The 21,938-nt window shown below is 46.2% G+C and overlaps 1 protein-coding gene across 2 annotated transcripts in view; it reads left to right on the top strand.

Moving 5' to 3' along the window:
* KIAA1467 (KIAA1467 ortholog) overlaps positions 1 to 21,689 on the top strand; it is a 21,985-nt gene extending 296 nt beyond the window's left edge. Inside the window, exons 2-13 of one of the 2 annotated variants that reach the window (XM_010565841.1) lie at positions 5,776 to 6,168; positions 7,128 to 7,226; positions 9,845 to 10,033; positions 11,540 to 11,670; positions 12,353 to 12,500; positions 12,853 to 12,994; positions 13,658 to 13,801; positions 17,271 to 17,352; positions 17,600 to 17,755; positions 18,356 to 18,473; positions 18,974 to 19,200; positions 19,624 to 21,689. In XM_010565841.1, coding sequence (XP_010564143.1) covers positions 5,776 to 6,168; positions 7,128 to 7,226; positions 9,845 to 10,033; positions 11,540 to 11,670; positions 12,353 to 12,500; positions 12,853 to 12,994; positions 13,658 to 13,801; positions 17,271 to 17,352; positions 17,600 to 17,755; positions 18,356 to 18,473; positions 18,974 to 19,200; positions 19,624 to 19,629 — 1,835 coding nt within the window. In that variant the 3' untranslated portion in view covers positions 19,630 to 21,689. Of the gene's footprint in view, positions 1 to 5,775; positions 6,169 to 7,127; positions 7,227 to 9,844; positions 10,034 to 11,539; positions 11,671 to 12,352; positions 12,501 to 12,852; positions 12,995 to 13,657; positions 13,802 to 17,270; positions 17,353 to 17,599; positions 17,785 to 18,355; positions 18,474 to 18,973; positions 19,201 to 19,623 lie in introns of those variants that run through there. The other variant, XM_010565842.1, reaches the window with a different exon arrangement.
* The last annotated feature ends 249 nt before the right edge of the window (positions 21,690 to 21,938 follow it).

Here is a 21,938-nt window from a genome sequence, read left to right on the forward strand (position 1 = left end):
GGGCCTGGCCGCGGCCCTGGGCCTGGCCGCGGCCCTGGGAGGGAGGGAGGAGGCGCCGGCTGCCGTAGGCCGCGCAGAAGCGGGCAGAGGGGGCTGGGGAACGGCCGGCACCGCCGCGAGGAAGCGCCGGTCCCTCTCGGAGCCGCTGCCGCCGGGTTTCGGCCTCAAAAGCCGGGCCAGGAGTTCGGCGAGTGCCGCTGCGGTTACCCAGGTAAACGTTTACGGTCGTGCCTTCCAGCCGGGGATCTTCAGCGAGATGAAAGGATATTCAAGCGTAAGGGGCTATTGTGTCAGGGAGCCAGATCTTCCGAAGATAAGGCAGCGAGCGGCAGCCCAACAGCCGCTCTCTTCGGCGAGGAGATTAAAAGGGAGCGAAAATCCGTGGCGAAACGAGATCCTGAGAGCGCACTAGTTGCGGTTGGATGGACTGGAGACAGTGCCGGCGCGCCTGGCTGTGTTAACCCGATGGGAAAGTGCCTCCTTGCCCCTCCTGACCGTGTCTCGCCTTCGGGACAGCCGTGGGACAGAGACGGGGCCCGGCTGTGCGCTGCTGGGGAGGGCTTCGCCCCGGCACCACGCACCGCTCTGGTCCCGCAGTGCCCCGGTCTGTGCAGTGGGCAGGTAGTGCTTTCCTCCTGCCTCAGTCTGTGAAGAGCACAGTAATGTCTTCAGGGCCCTTCCCGCCAGCTTTTAGTAACCCGTACCAGGAGTCGTTAGTTTATGTAGTCCCTGTTAGATTTCATTCAAAGAAGTTTTGTTTGCAAATCAGTTTCTTCCTGGGTATGTATATCTATGTCTAAATGGGAAGGAATACACTTGGCATGAAGTTTATTTAGGAAAAGTGCAAACTGGTGGGTATAAGTGTGTGTATTGGGGTGTGACCACTGGGGAACTGTACAATAACAAGTACAGATCTCTTCCTGGACCTCTGGAACCAGCGTGATCTGTCTGGTATCTGCTGTTGGGAGGCACTGATTTGGAAAAGAGCACAGGCCTTGCAACTGCAGTTAAGAAAACAGTTCTCGCATCAGTCCTTAGGTTAAATTGCTTATATCATAACCTTGTTTCTGTGGTTAGCTCTTGAAAAATGTAGCTTTCAACAGCAATGAGAAAGCAGAAAGTCTATTGCTATGGCTGTTTTTTCCTGCTGCATCATTAAATTAATTACATCAATATGTGGCAACTTATCTCCCCATGGGCTTAGAGATATGTCTGCAGTACCTGGTGCCTGCCAACTGCCAGCTGGGGAAAAAAAAGAAAAATAAACAACATGAAGCGAATACAAAGGATACTGGAACCAGTATGTCATCATTGGAATAACGCACTGAAAATTGTACTTATCTAAAGTCCAAGATCTGCTCTTTTCACTCCAAAGTGAGTGCAAGCAAAAACCTTTCCAGTAAGTTAAAAACAGAAAAAAAGATTACAATTAATATCTTTCAAGCTATCAGCGCTAGCAATGAGTATTTCATTATGAGTGAGACCTGATTCCAACACAGATCACTTCACAGATGTCTCCTTTCCAAATTATGATCACGAGTCATCTTTTCTTCTTTGAGAGGTCACATTCTTCTACTGCAATAGTTGCAAGAGCTGCCTGTGCAAAAAGTACTATTAGGCAAATGCACAGGGGATTTGCAAAATCATAAAGTGCAGTTTAGAGTCCCACTGCCCTTGAAAGTCAATAAGTTTGAGGCATTTTCTCTCTCTCTTCAGCCTCTGAAAACCTCCGTCTTCAGTATTTGCTTTTTCTTTGAGTGGCTGCAAAAAAAAATCCAGGGCGACGTGACCAGTAACTTAGCCACAGACTACGAGCAACAGTTCCTCTGATTGTAATGACAGGCCACTGATTGGGAACCTCTGTTTCATCACTGGTGCCTTAGAAAAAATGGAGTACAATTTAGAACAGGTCAGAACAGAAGCAGTTTATTTACTATACCTGTAGGAGAGAACACAGTGCAGCAGGGAAACTGACTTTGCTGATACGAACTCTGTCCCTGTAAAGTGGATGCAAGGTTTACATAAGCTTAGAGGTGCTATGCAAAAGACAGATAACAAGGTGTGAGTTACACAGATCTGTTACATACACAAGGCCACAGTCTTCCTCGGCGTAGATCTGGAGTCTGTTTTCTTTAGTACAGGGACTAATTTATCATGAAGGTTACACAGTGTTTATTGTTTCACAAGATAGGGAGAGAGTTTGACCAAGAGGCCAACTTGGGTCTTAGCATTTCTGCTTCCTTGATGAAAAGCTGAAAACTACATGGGGGTGTTGGATTTTCTGACAGCTGATCACTTCCAACAGAGGCAGTTTTAGCTTTCTTGTGATGGACATACTGTCTTCCCCCAGCCTGAGCCTTGTTGTTGACCAGAAAGGAAAGAATTTGAATTCTGGAGCACTTCTCAATAAATCATGATTCTCTAAATGGTGTGAGACTGCCCTTGTTTTCACACATTCTTTACTGCTATTTATGTCTCTCTATTTATGCTTTTCTGTTGAAAAATAATTTGGGAGTGATTAGTAGAAGGCAGGTGTGGTATCCCTCCTTCCCACAGCAAGTGACTTAGACGAAGAGTCATGTTCCTTCTCTCTCTCCAGCCAGATGAATCATGACTTATATATTCTCTGCAGCGCAGAACAGTCTCTGGGGCCAGGCTGGGCACATCCCTGCCAGCCCTCCAGACGCATTCCCAAAACACCTACAGATCGATTGTTAGGGCTCTCCCCAACAATGAGAGATGAGCATTTGTATCCTCTGATCTGCAGACCTAATCTGCAGATTAGATATGCAATTGAGTTTCCCTGTGCTAGGTGAGTGCTCCAACAGCCATTGTTAAAGGGCAGTGTCTTCCCTCCTTTTGGTTTACAAAAAGTAATCAGCAGGGCATTTGATGCCTGACCTTACGGAGTGGCTGTGCCTTGTGAGAGTACCAGCTGACCTTTTGAGAAAAGACAGGGGGAAGGAATGCCGGTTTCTGGTTCTTGGTCAGACTTAGACATGAAATAACGCTGAGAAGCTCTCCTGTAACTCAGTAGATCCTTTCCTGTGTAGATTACCAAAAGCTGTAAGTCATTACTATGTAGTAGCTGTTTTCTAGCCTCTGATCAGTGGTACTCAGCAGGAAAGGTGTTCTTGTTACAGATCATCTCTGGTTGACACCACTGTCGATGTTGCCAACATCTCCGTCCCTGCCAGTTCAAGGAGTGGGGGAGCCATAGTTTCGAGGTCCTTTCTGTCTCCTAGAGATACAGAACAAAACTGTTCCAGATAAAGCTCATTCCCATCAATGTTTTTATTTGCCCCAAGGGTGAACAGCAGGTTTCAGTCTTCTGGGTTGACTGTCTGGAATTAAAATATTTAAACAAATCACAATATATCTGAAGTGTAAGTGTGCTGTTGAGTTGTTTTACTCAAAGCACACCAGTTTCCAAAACGTGGAGCAGTCTTGTTAACATAACTGTCCAACTTTGACTTCCTAGGCTAAATACCATTTCCTCTTGGGCCAGCAGTATTTGCTTTTCATACCACTCTGACCTGGCTTGAACTGGCACATCTGGATCTGTAGTGAGAAGCTGCAAATACCCTGCCAGCGAGCCCTGTCTGGAATTTCTTGTTTTCGCTGAGTACTCTTTCAGCAACTTGTCAGCACAACCTACTGTATAGACATCTGGGAAATTCACACTGTGCTGTCACTGCAATCTCTGAGCAGAGAGCTCTGTGCTACCGAGGTCGGTGGCCTTCAGTGCTGTTCACAGGATGGAGCCAAGGTTATCAAGACTTCCTGAAAAGCCCAACTTTGAATGCATGTTTAGGACAGATCTGTGTGAAATGATGCAGTGTCTCAGGGATACAGTGGACCGTCCCGTAGGAATGTAGTATCTTTTAGCTGGGTGCTCTACCTCCACAAGGAACAGCTTTTTGGAGTGTGTATGTGCACCAAATTGTTTTGATGTGATTCTTTTGTAGAAGCCCCTAGTTCAGAAAGGAAGGGTCTGATTTAGATACGTGATTTCGTTGGATATCTTTATTTCCCTCTATTCCGTCTGGGTGGGTTGTCCTGGCTGCTCCACTTAGTGTGGGGCATTTGGCCTTTACTGGGAGGCAGTTTTTCTTAAGTCCTGAAATTGACACTGAATACCATTTATAGTGGTACAGGAAGGGGAAGTGAAGGTCCTTTCGTGGGGCAAGAAATGAGAAAGAAGTGAGATGTGTGTGCTGCAAAATAGATTCTAGATGATGCAAAATAGGTGTGTTGCACTAACTAGATACTACAGTACATCTGTAACTGAGTCTGCCTTTAACAGGAAAACCAGAAGTAAGGCATATTATGCAGAAAGAATAATCTTGAAAGCCCTTAAATTTCCGCTCTGTAAAGCCTTCTCATCGTCTTAGTGTCTGTGCATGGTTACAGCATGCATGTTTTTGCTTATTATTTATGCCTTGCATGTATCACCTCAAGCATCTTCTGGCACAAGTCAGCTCCCATCTCAGGTCAGCTTTAGGCAAAGGGAAATGAAGCAGATATCTGGGATAGCAGAGTCCCACCTTGGAATAGGAGAGAGAGAAATAGACTGAGACCCTGCAATCATCGGAGCAGTGGCCATGGCTCCATGCCCAGCCTTGTGTCGCAGGGCAGCTCCCTGAGACGTGATCCTCCACTCGTAGCTCAGGGCAGTGAGTATGCGTTATCTTGCCTGCCCCCATAAACAGATGGCCCTGGCCTTACGCCAGTATATACGACCAGGCTCTACACCTGCCCTCGTCACACTCCCTGCGGCTGTCTAGGTCTTGCGGCAGAAGTTATGCATGTGCCAGGCACCTGTGGGAGAGACACCTAAAGCTAAGCTACTTTCTTGTACCACCACCTGAAGGCATCAATCAGTACTAAGTTATCTATCTTGGCAAGGCCAAGCACAAGCTCCTGGCTCTGGTGGGAGCAGGAACAGAGCAGGAGCACTGTGGTTTCCTACTGCAGGGGCTGGAGCACTCCATCTCGAGGTGCTGAGCCATGCAGAGAAGGTGGTGTCTTAGAGGGGCAGCCCTGATCCCTTCAGACACCAGCATGTCACTGGCCCAAAAGGGCAAAATCACTTTGCCCTCATCTTCAGGGAGTCGATACCCATTTTTACCAGCACTGCAGAGAAACTGTGCGCAGTGCTCTATCCCTTCTATCCCTCACGAAGCAGGACAGCAGGTGTGGCACACTAGAAGGCAGCAGTGGTGCTTGGACCAGGCTGGAGGAGGAGGAGGGGAGCAATGAGCTGCAGAGGGAGGCCCCCTCAGAGAACACAGACTACAAGTGAAGAGGGGCTGTGTTGGGATTAGAGACTGACAAATGCTAAAGGAGTTCAGAGTCTGAAGTCAAGAGAGTGCTGCGGTTTAGGTACTCGGAGTGTTAAGCATGACTTCCTGTCAGTGCGTCTCATTACCAAACAGGAAAGTATTAGAATTAAATCGGCCGTGAATTCCATATATATACACATACATATGTGTGCGTGTATATATATGTTTATAGATATTTTGTATATATATATACACACACACACCTTTATCTTGGGAAAATAAACTGTCGGCATCTTTTCTCCTGCAGCTGCTACTCTGAAACATGGACAGACCCTGTCTTTCCTCTCACGCCTCTCACTTGGATCCATGCAAAATGCAGACTGCGCTGTCATCCCTTCTGTACCATTCTCCACTGCAGCCTTTTCTCCACTGAGATCCTGCAAAAGCGACGAAGTCATGCTTTATTGTCTCTCTCCATCTCTTTCCTCAGGAAAGAAGAGTCCGGACCTCGGGGAATACGATCCCCTCACTCAGGCCGACAGTGATGAAAGTGAAGATGACCTGGTACTCAACATCCAGAAGAACGGGGGGGTCAAGAACGGGAAGAGCCCCCCTGAGGAGGTGCAGGACCCTGACTCTGATGTGGAGGTTGGGATGGCAAAGCAGCACACGTCAGAGAGCGCACCCGAGGGTTATCCTGCAGAGGCGGCTGGGAGTTTGGAGCAGAAGGCTGCTCCCTCCCTCATGCCATACCTGCGCACAGCGATCTTTTTGCTCACTGTGGTGATCTCGATGATTCTTGTGTTGGTGTGCGCATTTCTAATTCCCTGTCCCCCTAGAGACTTGCATAACACCTGGAACCGCAACCTAGGTCAGGGAGCAGGTGAGAAAGCCCCAGGAACAGCATCTGGTGGGGGAGGTGGCAGCTCCCAGGCTGGGCTTCAGCGGGAGAGACCTATCTGGGAGAGCCAGGTCGGAGCAGAGGCCCTTCCTCACCGCTGCAGATGCTCCGAGGTAATAGACAGGCAGCTGCGTTCCTGCTCGCTCTTCAAGCTGAGGCCTGTGAAATCTGGCATCAGTAGATAACAGTGCCACAAAATCTTGTTTCTGTCAACACCAAAAAACATTTTGACTCTTCTCCCATCCTGCCTTTTTGTCCGGATGGTGCGCTCTGTTCCAGATGGAGATGGCCCAAGCCCACTTTAAAACATAGCACTTCCCTCTCTACATCCTGGATTTCACCAGCACCTCCACACTGAAGTGTGTGGGTGTGTTAGGGAGGAGAAGGATAGAAGTCTTTGTGTCTTCCAACTGGCTTAACTAACCTTATTTCTTTTGTCTTCTTGTCCTGCTTGAATCTGTAAATCAACATTCGAGATCTTTTGTCATCCTATATGGGCCACTGGTAACATTTCTAAAGTATCTCCTGTTCTGATTTCTGCATTAAAGTAACAGTGGTTTGTGAAATAATTTCTGCCAGGTCTAGATATGTCTCTCCCTCCTTGCTTTCTGCCCCTGGCTTCCAAAATCTATGCCTTTTGTAAGATACGTGGCTCCCACATCACGTCAGAAAGTGAAGTGGGAAGCAGAAATCTTTTTCTGTTAGCTCCTCCATTTTTTCCCTTTCCTTTCTCTGACCCAGATGCTACATTTCTGCCTTTCCATGCAATGAAAGATCTTGCCGTGGTGTGAGCTGCCTGGCATTGGTGGTTCCCTAGCAGACTCTGTGAGGCTTGGCTGTCCATGAGTCTCTTTTCTGGGCCAGCCCTCCTCTCCCAGTGTGGAAAATGGGCTGGGTGGCCTTTTTGACAACAGTGTGGTGATTTGCTGTGACTGTTCCAGGTGGTGTGTTATCCCCACTGGAGCTGTGTGATGTGAACGGTGATGGGCTCCCTGACATCCTCATTGTCTTCACTGCCTTGATGAATGCTAGCGTCATGGGTAAGCGCCGCAGCTCCTTTCCATTCCTCTTTCTGTATGTATCAGTACTGACTTTTGTATGTTTGTCTTATGGACGGGAAGAGTTCCTGCCACTGCAAATCCACTGCATTGCTCTTTTCAGAGTTCCTTAAAATGGCTGGTCTACTGTGCCTGTGCTTTGTCATGCTGCTCATAATTTTCATTGCAAGCCTGTGCTCCCATACCTGTTGGGTCAACGTCATCTGTTTCCCCTTATCTCGTCTTGGGGCAAGTCCATCTCTATGTCTTTTATTTGTGTACGCTTGGTTTGAGGGCAGAGATAAAGCGATCAGAAAGCACTGCTGTACAAATAGCAATTGGGAATAAGGTGGGGTTTTTTACCCTTGTTATCTCTCAGAGCCCTTCACAATAGCCTTTTACAGGCACAGAGGTGGAAGCACAGAGAAGGGAAGCTGCTTGACAAAGGTCACAAATGAGATTTAGTGGTGGAGTCTCAACTCTTTCCTAATCTGTGGTTCAGTGTCCTGGTCATTACCAAGGGTAGTTGGTGACAGGAACAGTGATGGCAGAGCTGACTGTTGGAGAGCTCTGGTTCTTCTGAACTAACCAGTTGCTTGCCAACAGGGAGCATTATGGATTTTTTTAGAGCAGCTGTAGGTCAGCTTTGCAGGAAACACCCTCACCTTGCTGCGTTTTTCTCCAGGTCACTCCATACACTTGCCAGGCTCCAAATCATTGTTAATTCACAGATAATAGACTGGCTGATGGTGGAGAAGCTACTGTGCCTGGCTGTTCAGCAGGTATTGCCCTGCTTCCTCCTCCTAGCTGCTTTGGCTTTCTCTCTTAACCCTCACACCCCTCAGGTAACATAGCAGCCTGCTGATACTGGCCACTGTTATACAGGGGCTGCCAAGTCCAAAAGTGGCATCCTATTGCACTGGGCTTCTGAAGTCCTGGAGGTTCCCAGCTGCCTCTTGTACTGTGTCTGCCAGCCTGGCATCACCTGAGATTATGTGAATCTGTTCAGGCTCAGAGGCACTTTCAGGGGGCAAGCCTGAAGAGAACTCTTGTGGGAGCAAAATGCCTTGGGTCTTCAAAGAGTAGGGTAATAAAATTATAGTTAGAGGATAGAGAAGATGCTGCTTCTTCATGGCCCAGGCAAGGCCCTTGGTATTTCATAGCAAGTCCTATAGAAAGAAACCTATGAGCAGAGAGAAAACTGTAGAGTAAGTTAAAAAAGAAAGTGAGAGAGGGAGATACCATTGACATAAAGGCTGCATTCAGTTTGTAGAGGTTGTCCTTGCGTTCTGTATTTTGCCACTGCGTTGTATTTATCTTTCATCGCAGATGTATGTACAGTTCTCAGCACGCTCTGAATGGAACTAGCTATACCTAGCTGCATCCTGGGCTATAGCTATGCTGGAAGACAAAAAGCAGACACTAAAGCAGGTATAAGCACATCACAATCCTAAATCCACATAGCTGGACATCAGCCCTCCTGTAGCTTGGGCTCAGAGCATTCACACAGTGTCAGGTAGAGATAAGCTTGGGATAGGTACCTGATGGAGTAAGCTATGACATTGTTAGCTGTTTCTCCAGCTTGTACACACGACAGCTGTGAGCTGCATTCAGGAGTTAGTTGTTCTTGGTCCCTGCCAACCCAACGAGGAGAACTTGGGCTGGGGCAACCCCTTAGCATAAGCCAGATGATTTTCAGTTTGAGAAGGGAGTGAGTTTGATTTAGAGAGTGGGCTCAGACTTCCTTTTAGCCAGTGACCCAGATATGCCCTTTGTGTAGTCAGGTCACGTGCTGTTTTTCTGGTAAGACAGGAGTCAACTGGGACTGTTGTCATTTTGAAATGTATGGGAGTTCATCTTAAATTGCGATATGAGCATACCAGGTGGAGATTACAGTAACCACAATTATGTCTGAGGGCAGGCTGAGCTAAAAGTTGCTCACATTGGAATCAGAGCCAACAGTCAATTGAAACAGCATAGAGGACATTTTTTTAACAATTATTTTGTGCTAACTGGTGAATAAGGAAAAGACCCCTGAGTTACACCAATTGGTTGCATTCAGTCTGTTATTCACAATAATAAAACTCACTTGGAAAACAAAGAAAAAATCTCTCAGATTGCCCATCACCTGCTGCTGCTCTAGAACTACAAACAACCCGGGACTTTCACACAAGGTGGCATCTGCCTCGCGAGTCACTGCAAGGTTTCCCTTGGTGCTAGCTGTTATCTTGAGGTGGAGGGGATCAGAAGGATCAGTCTGGTTTGACAGCAGTACATTTCACACCAGGAAGTCAGCACAACTGAGCAGGTTGTCCCCAGGATCTTCATTCCTCTGTGCCCAGCTGACTACATTTCTTGCTGTGAGCTCAGGTCCAACTTCCACAATTGTCTGCGCTGTTGGCTGACAGCCCAGCTTGTCTGGAGATCACTGCTAGGCTCTGCAGGCAGAGAGACTTAGCCATGGGGTGGGATTTGACCTTTGCTTTCAGGCAGTGTGGATGTGGCTGGCTTGAGCCACTTGGCTCTAGTAGCTAGAGCTGGAACTCAAGTGCGAAGACCAAAGGCAGCATGGACGTAGCCTCTGATGCCAAGGGATTTCACTCTCTCTTTGCCTCTTGCAGGTGTCTCTAGGCCCTCCGTAACTGTGGTGGCCCTTTCTGGTATGAATGGCAGCACCTTGTGGTCCATCCAGCTTCCAGAGGAGACTCGGAGTGTGCGGTGCAAAGGGCTGTCACTGGGGGCAGCTGCAGAGCCCGTCTGCCTTGTTACAGGAACATCAAAATTGCTCAGCCTTCTCAGTGCCTCCACAGGTAGAGTCAACTACTAGCATATTAGAAGTATGCTACTGCCTTTTTGTTTTCTTTAAGGGACTAATAAGCATGAATGATTCAGTGCTGGCACTTCATGGTGGCCATTATCTAGTGACACACAGGAAGGAGTCAAAACACTCATGAGTTTCTAGTTACACAGGATAAGAGAATCCAAACCATTGCTGCTCCGTGGCAGCATCTTCATTCTACCACCTCAGAACATTTCAAAGTGTTAATCTCATCCTGTAGCATCCCCATGGCATAAAGGATATGTAAGGTCTGTTCTCATCAACATTGAGCTGTTAGTACAACTCAGCACGTACCTAACAGCACTGAAAAGCTGAACACCATTCTTGGGGTAGTTATATAAGGACATGTGCTACAGCCAAGAAACCTTCCAGAGAAATTAGGCCCACAGAAGAATTGATTAGATGTGAATGAATATTGCATTTTTAATCACCTGATCATGTGCACCTCCATTCTCTGATTGCTGTTTGTTCTAGCACATTAAGTCACTGGCAGAAATAGTCGTAAGTAGGTATAGGAGTGGTTTTGGAATCAGAACAGAGAATGGAGACATACAGGAAACCTTGGGTTTAAGTGGCAGATCCAGTCAATGAGCAGCAGCACTTACCTTTCAGATGCTTTTAGGGACCAGATAACTTGCACAATGTTTGCATGGTCAGGACCATAGGCTGTCTCCTTTACCAGCAGTAGCAGTTATTAATGTGCGCAAGTGTTTGCAGGTGTGGCCTTTGGTTTCCTTTGTCATGCAGGGGAAAACCCTATCCTACGCAGCAGCAACAGCAGAAAAGCATTTTTAATCTCTAATTGAAAAAAGCAGAAATGTTGGCAAAAGAATCATGGAAAAGTAAAAGCACTGAATTTCATTTTGCATTTTTCACATGTTTATTTGCCAATTTGCAAATCGGGTTTTAGTGAGTTTCCAGCTGGGTCCATGCTGGACTGCTGAACCATTTGACATCACATCTGCTAACATGCTTTCACCCTGAGGTGGAGTGAGTATGCCATGCTGGAGTGACTGTTTGCTGCTGGGAATTTAACTGAGACACAGATTTGCACTTTGAATATCAGAACTGCCCATCTGTTCCCTTTCCTGGCATCTACCTACAGGCTTTACTGCTGGCTGAGGAAAACAACTGCTGTCCTGCAGAACAGCACTCTCATTTAGGCTCTTCTTCCAAGAGTGAACCTCAAATATTCTCTGCTGTTTCAGGAATTGTTTGGGGCTCAGGTCTTTCTAGAGAGAGGCTAAGAAGGAAGCACAGCAGGACTTGAGGCATGACTCAAAGACAACCTGAAGAAATGCTGGGGGAAGAAATTTGCTTTACACTGCAGCTTGCCCCAGTTTGTCTTTCCTCTTCTCAGAGAATGGGGGGAACAACCTCTTTTGCTCCTTTCTTAAGAAGGTTTTGTGGAACCCTCTGGGGCTGCCTGCTGGTTCCCCAAGTGCTGCAGGTCTCTTTCATCCTGTTCTTCCTACAGGCAAGACCATTTGGACGCTGAACTCCATCCACCTTTCAAGTGGGATCCTGGCTGCACCAGCTGCAACTCTTCCAGATGTAGATGGAGATGGGATTAGGGATATTGTTGTTCTGGCTCTCAAAGAGACACAGGTACAGCATATCCCTGCTCAAGGTTTGAAAGGACCTTGACTATCTAGAGAAAGAACAGGGAGCCTGATGTGGAAAGGCTGCAACAGGAGCTGCAAGAGCCCCTAATTTTCATTCCCTTAGATTTCCCTGAAAAGCACCCTTTTTCTGTCAGTAGGTCAGAACAGTGAGATTAAGCAATAATGACACTACCTGCATTTCTAGTCAGCTGGGAATGAACAGAAGGGTCATTATTTACCCCTGGCTTAGACTTGAGAATTACCTGTTTCTGTTCAGTGAAGGCTTGGTTTGAAGTGGGTGTTTAGCAGCAGTGTAGGGAGCTGTCTTGAGATAGCTCTCTGGAGAAAGGAGCTTTCAGCTTATCCAGAAGAAAGAAATACTTGTGTGATTAATTCAGATGCAGATTTCCTCTATGCTCATCCCTCTCTACAATTCTGGCATTAATGTTAGAGGAGTTCAGGTTTTTGAAGTCCCTTCCATCTTTGATGGATTTGTAGTCAAGAGAAAAGCATGAATGTAAGATGCTCAGGAGGTGAGACTGAGCAAAGAGAAAGAGACCACTAGCCAGACCTTGCTGGGAGGGGGGAAGAGCAATGGAGCTTCGTGCTGTGGGGACCGGGAAAGATTCTGAGAGCACAAGTGCATGAAACCATTGCTAAAAATCTCTACATCTCTCTCTTTGCAGCCTGATGTGTTTTTCATCTTGGTGTCAGGAAAGACTGGGACTGCTTTAGGTGGGCCTGTGAAGTACAGCACCAATGGAGAAGGGAAAGTGATTGGCCCCGAAGTCCACATCACCAGCCAGGGAGCCATCTACATCCTGTTTGGTTTTGGTAAGACAAACCTTGCCTTTCCAGCACTTCACCTTACTGAGAAAATATTCATTTTACCTAAAAAGGCCCAGAGCATCCCTGGGATACTTCTACCATACCTTCTGCTGTAAAAGCTAGGAGTAGAAGGCATGGGAACAAGTCTCACTGCCATGGTGTGGAAAAGTGCAGAAGCACCAATACCTGCTAGCCTGGAATACCTTGGAGTTTCCCAAAGGCGTGTCATGCCAGGGAAGTTCCAGCTCTCGGCATTTCTTTGCCTTCTACCACAACTGCAGTGGTTGCAAGGACCCTCCATGCTACTAAGGAGTTCACTTTTGCAGGAAAGACTTTTCATCTTTACTCTTCCTGGCAGGTAATGTTCAAGCAGTTGCCCTGAGGGATATCTTTACCCAAGCCAGAAACTGGGACAGCTTTCCTGCAATGCCACAGCAGGAGGAGCCAGAGTGGGAAAAGCGCAGATCTGTCAACCTGTCAGAGCTCATTGACATTTACAGGTAGGAGATGGACTTGTCATCTTGCTTCTGCTGGGAGAGGAAGGGGAGGGTAGGCACCTCTTAGTACTCCTAGAGATGGTCCCTTCTGCTTCCCTCTGGAAGTAGAATACTGTCCTTTTCATTGACCAGTTGATAACAGTACTCTGGGGAACCCATTGTTTCCTCCCTGTCCTGTGGCTGTCCTAGGAAAAGAAGTGCAGAGTATGATAAAAGGGAATCCTTTGCTTCTCCTACTCCTTGTTCCTTTCTTCCACCCACTGTGCATACCTGGAGGGAAAAAAAAGGTGTTCCCAGCTAATGGAGTCCCTTTGGGAAGCTTAGTCTGTGTACAGCATTGTGGGCCTGGATTTCTCAGGTCCTTTACTGCCAAATTGTGGTCAAGGTCAGCCTGGATAGGAATAAAGGGAGGGAACAAATGTGAACTCCCAGACTCTGTGCTTTTTATAGTAACTAAAGATGTTCAGAAGACCCCACACCTGAATTTAGCCAACTTAACTGAGGAACCCCCACAGGGAGCTAAGCTCCATCACTGGGGAGAAGATGGGCTTCTCCAAGAATAATTCAAATCTTTGGTAGGATGAATTGCCATGTGGGCAGGCAGCTAGTGCTGAGATGTGCAGATACAAGCCTCGGAATCTCCTCTTTGCTTTCCATTTGTCCCAGTGGGGGTGTTGACTTCCTGCAGACGATGAAGACACCTGACACAAATTGCAGCAACCTGCTCATCACAACCAAAGAGGGCTTGATCCTGCTGCGGGGACAGGATCTGGAGCCTCGCTGGACCCTGGAACTGCAGAACATCAGCAGGTTACATACTTGGGAATATTTTTCTGTCTTGTTTCTTCCTGTACCATTTCCTGCCTTTTACTTGTAAGCACATGTGCTCCTTAGAAAGCAATTGAGAAGAATTCTCCAAGTCTGCAGAGAAATCTTAAGAACTGGAGGTGTGCAAATGCATCGCTGAGCAAGTGAGGAGGGCAGGGGGAGCAAGGAACAGAAGGCTGGAAACCTGATCTGTGTGCTTGTGAGTGGTCACAAATAAGGGGCTTGATTGAAATACCCAACATAGATGTCATGAGAATGTTGTGGCACTGCCATTCAGGGAATTACTGGTGTGTGATTCAGCCCATCTGCTGTCCAGGGCTGCCAATTGCCAGCTCAGTGGAGAGGAGCTGTTGCATTAGTGATGTTAAGTATTTAGAGAAGGTGTCTGAGTATGGCCCACAGTTCTTAATGTTCCTTGAAAGTTGAAAATGAGTTCTCTGATGGTAGTCAGCACACCATCTATACTAAATGTAAACCTTAAAAAAATACTGCTTATCCTCTGATTTCACACATGGAAATTAAGTAATTTGCCAGATCTCGTGGGTTGATAATAACCAGCAATTTCAGCTTGGCCCGTATTAAATATTTGCAAGGGGTAGTTGGGCACAGTTCAGGGAAATTATGTGGGAAACAAATTGCTTGCTCGGCTATGTAGAGAAAAGAAAGCAGCTCTCAGCCCAGTGTTACCTGACTGTAAAGAGCATCTATAGGAAGCAGGCATTGGAACTTCATTAAGCAAAAAAAATCGGTGTACAGCTAGGTTTGATATTCATATATCCACATTCTTGAGGGCTGATGGGTGACATAAGCAATGGCTTTAGGAATGGCTTATGGCTAGTTGATTATGCTATGGGGAAAGGAGATGGACTAAAAGTGTTTTGGGCCCAGAGTCTGCAGTCTTCTGGATGTGTCTGGGGTCTAGTTTAGAGGGTAAGTGTGTACTGACTAAGCAAAGCCAGTTCATAGATGCTGTAAAATCAGTTATACGCAAGAAATTTCTAAATGGACCCACTAATTGGAAAATTTCTGTGGGTTCAAATCAAAACGGTTGAAAACTGCTTTACCTGTTCCATTCACAGAATCACAGTATGGTTGAGGTTGGAAGGCACCTCTGGAGGTTGCCTAGTCCAGCCTACCTGCTCAAGCAGGCTCAGCTAGAACAAGTTGCTCAGGGCTGTGTGCTGTCAGGTTTTAAATATCTCCACAGATGGAGACTCTACAACCTCTCTGGGCAACTAGTATTCCCTGTTGCTGCACTCCAGCCCTGGTTTTTCTGGTTCCGTGACCTCCCAAGGGACAAGAATACCAACACATGTACAGGAGCTGCCAGATAGGCATTGAAAAATAATGAAAGCAATTCCTGTTCAAGACCACTGTGCTGAAGTCCTGGACTGCCTGTTTTCTCAGACTTAAGAGAGACCAAATCTGGTAGACTGAATATATTGTGGACAAGCATTTATTTAAGAGGGGTTTTTTTTTTGATTTTTTAGGACTTAGAGAAGTTCTGCTTAAGCAACACAGGCTGGGGGACAAATCCAGCTCAGGGGTGTCGCCACAGAGTCAAACAGACCAAAACTCAGTTCCTTATCAGACAAAGCTTACAGAGCCAGCTGAGACCTCCCCTTTTCCTGGGTAAACCTGCCCCAAGCACACAACTCCAGCCAGGCAGACTGAGTCCAGCCCTTTGGGAACAGTTTCTGAGAAAAACAACCTGGTTGCTGCAGATGTGCTGCATTTCCAGATACCTTTTGACAAGATCCCTGGAAGACCATAAAGGAGAATCAGTAGTCATAAAACAAGGGTGAAGTTCAGAGACCATGAAATTGAGTAAGCAGTTGAAAATTGTGTTGTAAATGGATGTTTCAGATGAGAGAGGATTAATAGCAGGTTGCTGTGGGGATTACTGTTGGGCAGGAATAATTACTAGCCTTCTGGTTCATTTGAGAAAGTGCCCAGGGGATTTTTCAGTTGATTGGTAGCATCTAAAATACATATGTCTGTCTGCATTCAGTTTGTGGGATCTGCCTCTGACTGTAACCCATAAGGGACATGAGAAGAGGCACCTTAGGACAGGTTTTAAGTTTGTGCCCATAAGATAGAGCTACCTACTACTTCCTTCTTGCTACTGGAGAGCTTTCAAGGTACAGGAGCATCCCATGATACTGCCATTGGTTCTGGTTGCCAAAGGTGCCTGTAAATCAAATGACATTGTTTGATGTAGTAAGTATAAATAGTCAAGCCACTGCTGTACTGCGGCATTGCTGTTCAGGAGCCATTCTGGTATGCACATTTTAAAGGGGAAGCTGGAAAAAATTGGAGAAAAGGGCTGGAAAAAATGCTTTAGCATGGAAGATTTAAGTCGGTGGGTTTATATGATCAAAGAGAAGCCTGAGAGGTGAGTTCATAAGCATGTGTAAGTAACAGGAGCTAACAGGCATTTTAATCTTGCCACAGCAAGAACAAGTGCCTTGGAGCGAAAGGCATTCATGTTCAAGAAAATGAAAATGCGGGCTTGTTTCTTTGGGTGAGATTAATCATTAGAACTGACTGTCACGAGAAGTGATGAATTCATCTCATCTTTGTATTTCCATAGCAAGCCTCATGGCTGGTAGATCTAGTCAAAGTCAGCCTACTGATACTTGGTTAATTGGGTAAAATACAGCAATCTGTCATAAACAAGAGGATGGAAGACATATTCTGATGAACCTGCCTTGCCATAAAATCTCTGATCCTGTGAATTTTGAGAAGTTGTTTGTGCTTATTTAGAACCTTGTGTCTAGCTGTGGTGAATTTAAGGAAGACAGAGATAAGAGTCAGAAAGCCAAAGGCAAGCAAGATGGTTAGAAAAGAGTTATAATGAGAGAGATTCAAGTAATAGTGTTATGTCACCCAGAAGGGAGAGGATGAGAGGGGACTTCATTTAAAATGCTGAAGGTTATAAAAAGGCTTGTAAAATTGCCAGAAGTAAGAAAACAAAGAATCATGGGCTGACATTAATGGTGAGTATATTAAGAGCCATTTCTCACAGCTAAGGCAGCTTGGGAAATACACTTTCAGCAGGAGGTCAAATGTGCTGATGCATTTTGAAAGGGCTGGGCAATTTTTTATGACCATAGCAAAACTACAGTTTCTCATGATAAGGGAAGAATAATACAGAGTCATGTCTCGGGGTGGTAGACAGGTGTCTACACAGCCTATCAAGGGATGTCCCCCATATGGATGAAGTGTGGCTAACAAGCACCATGGGCTGTTTGATCGTTTTTCACTTTTCTGATCCACCAACAAATGGTTCCTGACAGAACAGTTCTGAGTGGATTGAAGGTCTGTCTTAGCACAGCAAGTACTGCCTTTTTAAGAGACAGAATGGAGGATGAAAGCAACTGTGCTGCCTCCATCTGAAATCCCTGTTTTTCTGCCATGGGGCTGAGTGTTTCTTTTTTCACATTTGCAGCCAGCCTGTACCAGGTTACTTTGGTGCTGACCAAACTCTGGACTTCATGCTGCAAGCACAGACCGGAGATGGGAACAAAAAGGTAAAACAAGCGAAGGCAAGGAGGGCAGTGGCAGCATAGGAGTGAGGGAGGTTGGGTAGAAAGGGACAATCATTCCCTGGGACAATCATTCCTTGCTCCTTGCTTTTCCCATTTCTGTGGCCGACACTCATCACTGTGTGGCGCCAGGCATGAAAGAGAACAGCACAGGCCATGCCACTGCAAGGGGCCTCTCTGTACGCCCACACCTGGACACTTGTTAATGCTAGGTCTCTCCCCCTGCCTTGAGGTGGTGGTGATAGATGGCAAATCCGGCCTCCCTGTTTGGAACCAGGAACTCCCATGGCAGAAGCAACAACTCGATGCACTGTCAGTCATGACTTTGGACAAGAAGTCTGTTTTTCTCTTCTGGGCTGATGAAGCACAGCCTGTGTTACAAAGTTTGGTGAGCAAGCATCCTTTCTTCACTTTGAGGCACGTGCAGTCTCTGTCTTATATTCCTAATGTAATTGAACTTTAAACCTGCCATAGAAGGTGGCTGTCAGGGACATCTTTTCCTCTTGCTTTGACACTCTGACTTCTCTGAGCCTGAACGCAGGAGGTTTTGTGTGCAAAGTCTTCACCAGAAAGCTTTGTGGACAGAAAGTTTGCATCCACAAAATCAAAACTTTCCGTGTGAATTTCATTTTTTTTCTGCAACACTGAGATATTTTTACTGCAGATTTGTTCCCAGCCCCAGAGCACTACTTCTCTGCATGCAGGCACACAAGTCAGCAGGGAGACTCAAACTTCCAGACTGTAGCTTCACCCATCAAGCTGGCTTTGACAGAGTCACATCTCAACCTTACCAACCAGAAGTTGTGGAGCAAATTATGTTTTAGAAAAAAAACTTTGCAGGATTTCGTCTCTGTAAAACCATATAGTTTTTGATTCTCTGATCCATGTAAAGACGGCAGTGTCAGAAAACTTCTTTATTTATTTGGCAAAGCTAAACTCCTCTTTGCTAGCCAGCTGTAACATTTTTGTCTGTCCTTTGTTCCAACAGCAGCCTGGTCCCAGACCTGAGCGCCCAGGGCTGCACCACCTCTATCTCCTCCATCCTGTTTTTCCTACAGTCCTTTTGGACCTCACTAATGCAACAGACAAAGTCATTGCTTCAGCAGGTGAGTACAAATGGAGGAGAAACTACCTAGGCCAAGAGAAATACGGAGGGAGAGGTAGCTGTGAGAAACAATGGGGTGTAGTGCCATTAAAGGTAGCACCTGAGGGATTTCTGAGGTCTGTACAGATCATTCTGCAGTGGCTGGAGTGAGTTTACTTGCCTGTGCTTTACCAGTTTCCCCTTCTGTAGAGGTAAAACAATAGCTGCTGAAAGTGAACTGCATTATTGAAGTATGTGCATCTCCTATGTCAAGCTCAGAAACATCACCTGGAACCAAACCCTTCCATTTCTGATCTAAATTTCACTTTATTTCCATGGAAAATTTTTAACTTATAATAATTTTCCCTGATTAACTAAGGTCCACGGAGTTGTAAAGTCAGACTGTATATACCCTCACTCCAGTGGATGTTTTGACTTAGTAAACACTGTAAGATTTCTTTTGGAAGAAATGTAATCATTTACTCCTCACCAATATTTTCTCACCCTTTTCTGATGGACCAGTTGGAATTAACGATCTCCAGAAGGATGCATTTCACATCACTGTGACAACAACTGCAACCTCTGAAAAACAGCCAGGATTTCTCTCGGTCAGCAAGCTGGGCCTGAAGTGGGCCATGATGAGTCAAGGTCGAATGGTGTGGCTAAAGGACACCACTACTCCCAAAATCAGCCGTGGAGAAGTGAGGCGATTTCTTGCCCGGCTGAAATTTGTTGACTTTCCTCAGAAGGTGAGTTTGTTCGGGAATCCCTAATGAAATCCAGGCCTTTGAAAACATTTGATCTCTTCTCTCCAGACACAGTTGGGTGCTCTTTGAGATGCAAAGAGCCTGGTGGGATGCAAAGAGTCTGTTTGCAAGATGACTGGCTGCCCCTTTGGGCATAAGCTGGACAGATTGTGAAGCCCAGCTGTACTTTGGCAGTTGGACAAGGAGGATCTTAGAACCAGGGATGCTGATGATAAGGGACTGAGAGACTCACAGAGGGAACAGAGAGGTGGGACAGGGATCACTTGTTTTGACATGGGCAGACAAGGGTCCTCCATATAGTTGGTGCCCAAGTTCAGTTGCTGACCTGTGAATTACCACTTTCCTCTACCAGACTGGATGATAATAGGTTTTGGCCTTAGTTTTTGTTTGCCTTTCCTTCTGCAGCTCTAGCCTGGTGGTTCCTCAGATTTTGGTTGGACCCATGGCCTGTATGGGGAATACAGGAAGCTGCTCTGTGGATCTTCAGGAAAACTGCTGTATAGAGGGACTAAAAGCACTTCCCCCTGCTTCAGCTCTCTGAGGAATGCTGCTGGAGGCAGGTTTGTCCTGGGCAGACCTGTCCTGTACCAGAGGAACCTTGTTCAGCGTCTCCCCCTCCATATGCCGTTCTTGCATGCTTCCCTCCAGGTAATACAGAAATGTGAATTTAGAATTTATATACATACATACATACATACATACATATATATATATAAAACCAGGTTTTTTATATATATATGTGTGTATCAATTTATACAATATATGTATATTTTTTGTATGTTTAATTTATGAATGAGATTGAGGACACTCCTTTTTATGTCCAGACAGTATTTCCAGGCAGTCAAATAAGCTCTAGGCCTAGAGTGGGCCATGATGACTCAAGGCAAATGGTGTGGCTAAAGGACACCACCTGCTTTAATCTTTATATTTTTGGAGAGAAGCCTCTGTCTGGCTCCTGCGGGGCTAGTCTTGCCTACAGCCTTTCCTATGCTTTCAGCCCTCTTCTTCATTCTGTCCCCAAACTCACAGACAAACTAGCTCTCTGGCTGAATCACCTGATCTTGAGAAAGATGGTCCCCACAGCATTTGCCAGCCCTTGTACATGTATATTTCTTTCCCCAGTCCCAAGTTCAGGACAGGTTCATGTGGGTGATGTAGAAGCAAAAAGGTTCACATCTTATTTCTGTCCATCCCTAAACTTTTTATGAAGCCAAAGTGTCACTGTAACATCACACTGCAGTCCAGTGGGCCGAGTCCTCCTTTGCAAATGCATCACAGCCCTTTTGGGATAGATTCCCAACAGATCCCTGCTGGCACTGTGGAGATCACACTAGATCCAGTCACAGCAAAGCTGATTCTCACACCACTGCTTCGGGGTTTAGAGGCTTAGACAGAGGCAGAACTGGAAAGCTTTTTTGTGCATTTTATCCCTATTCTGGGCTCAACCATTCCCTTGCCAGCCTTGCCAGCCCAGCCCTATGTGCAGTTCCAGGAGGAGCAGACTACCCCCAGGGCACGTTTGCTCACAGTGTGTTTAGTGCTTTGAACTGTGCCTCTGAGTGTGCCATCAGTCTCCTGTGTTGTAGTTGCAGAGCATCTACATGAATTTTCTTGTAATATAAATGACCATATAAAAAGCAACTGCTTTGTTGCCCCAGCAGCTCCCCACAGCGCAGGACAACAATATAGGAACTGTCTTCCCGGTATGCCTTTCTAGGTCTGACCTTTGACGTTAGGCAGAGCCAGGCTGAGATGAGGATTGCAAAGGACTCTTCCATCCTCCTGCTGACACGTGCCCTTCCAGCCTCCCTGCACTTCCCTGTGAGTGGTGAGGTGATGGCAGGACTTTGACACTCCCTCCATATGGGCATATCTACCATGGTTTTGCTCTCCTGGGCTCTTGACACCTCTCCTTGCTGTATCACCCTCTCTCTTCTCTGTCCCTGCATCTCCCTATAAAGCTTCCAGGATAGCACTTCAGGATTAGCTGTAAGTCCCAAGGCTGGTCCTTGGGCCCTGCTCTCTTAATGTCAGAGCCTGTGAACAGTTTGTATATGTTTAATGGTATTTTTGTGTAAATAGCTTTGTATATATTAGCATAACTGTAGCAGTGGCTCTAGGCCTGGCATTTTCCTCCAGACGGCTTAGTTAATACAGCTGCCTAATAGGGACTGATAGTGTGAGGACCAGTAACATATGAGGATTAAACAGGAGTGCCCCTTCCCTCCTGTCTAGCCACCACCTTGCTGGGAAAGGTGAAGCGGCTGTTACCTGAAATAGTTATTCTCCTGAGGTTCTTCCTGAGAGAATTGATATTCAAGTGCAGTGATGTTAGCTCCTCCATAATGTGAATTCACCCTGCCTGCACACACACACATCCCCACTGTGAATAAAGAGTCTGTCTGTATATCGTTGGGAAAATGTATTTGAACTGTGAACTGAAGTGGAGCAAATAAATACTCTGTACAGCATCATGTGTCATGTGAACCAGTGTTTCACCTTTGAGAGATTAGGAGTTTGCTTGGTTTGGGGATTGTCTGTGATATTTTTACAATGGAGAAAAGGGGACAAGGTGAAGAGAAACAAAGAAAAAAGCAAAAGCCCAGCCAAGGATTCTTAAAGGTTGTGGAGAAGCACAGTAGAAGGAGACAGATGGGAAAGTACCTCAGAATGGGAGATTTTGGGGGTAAAAGCAAGAAGAGAGCATGTGGGTGTCATTA

This window comes from Haliaeetus leucocephalus, unplaced genomic scaffold, assembly GCF_000737465.1.
Source record: "Haliaeetus leucocephalus isolate CR32 unplaced genomic scaffold, Haliaeetus_leucocephalus-4.0 Scaffold196, whole genome shotgun sequence".
Lineage (NCBI taxonomy): Eukaryota > Metazoa > Chordata > Aves > Accipitriformes > Accipitridae > Haliaeetus > Haliaeetus leucocephalus.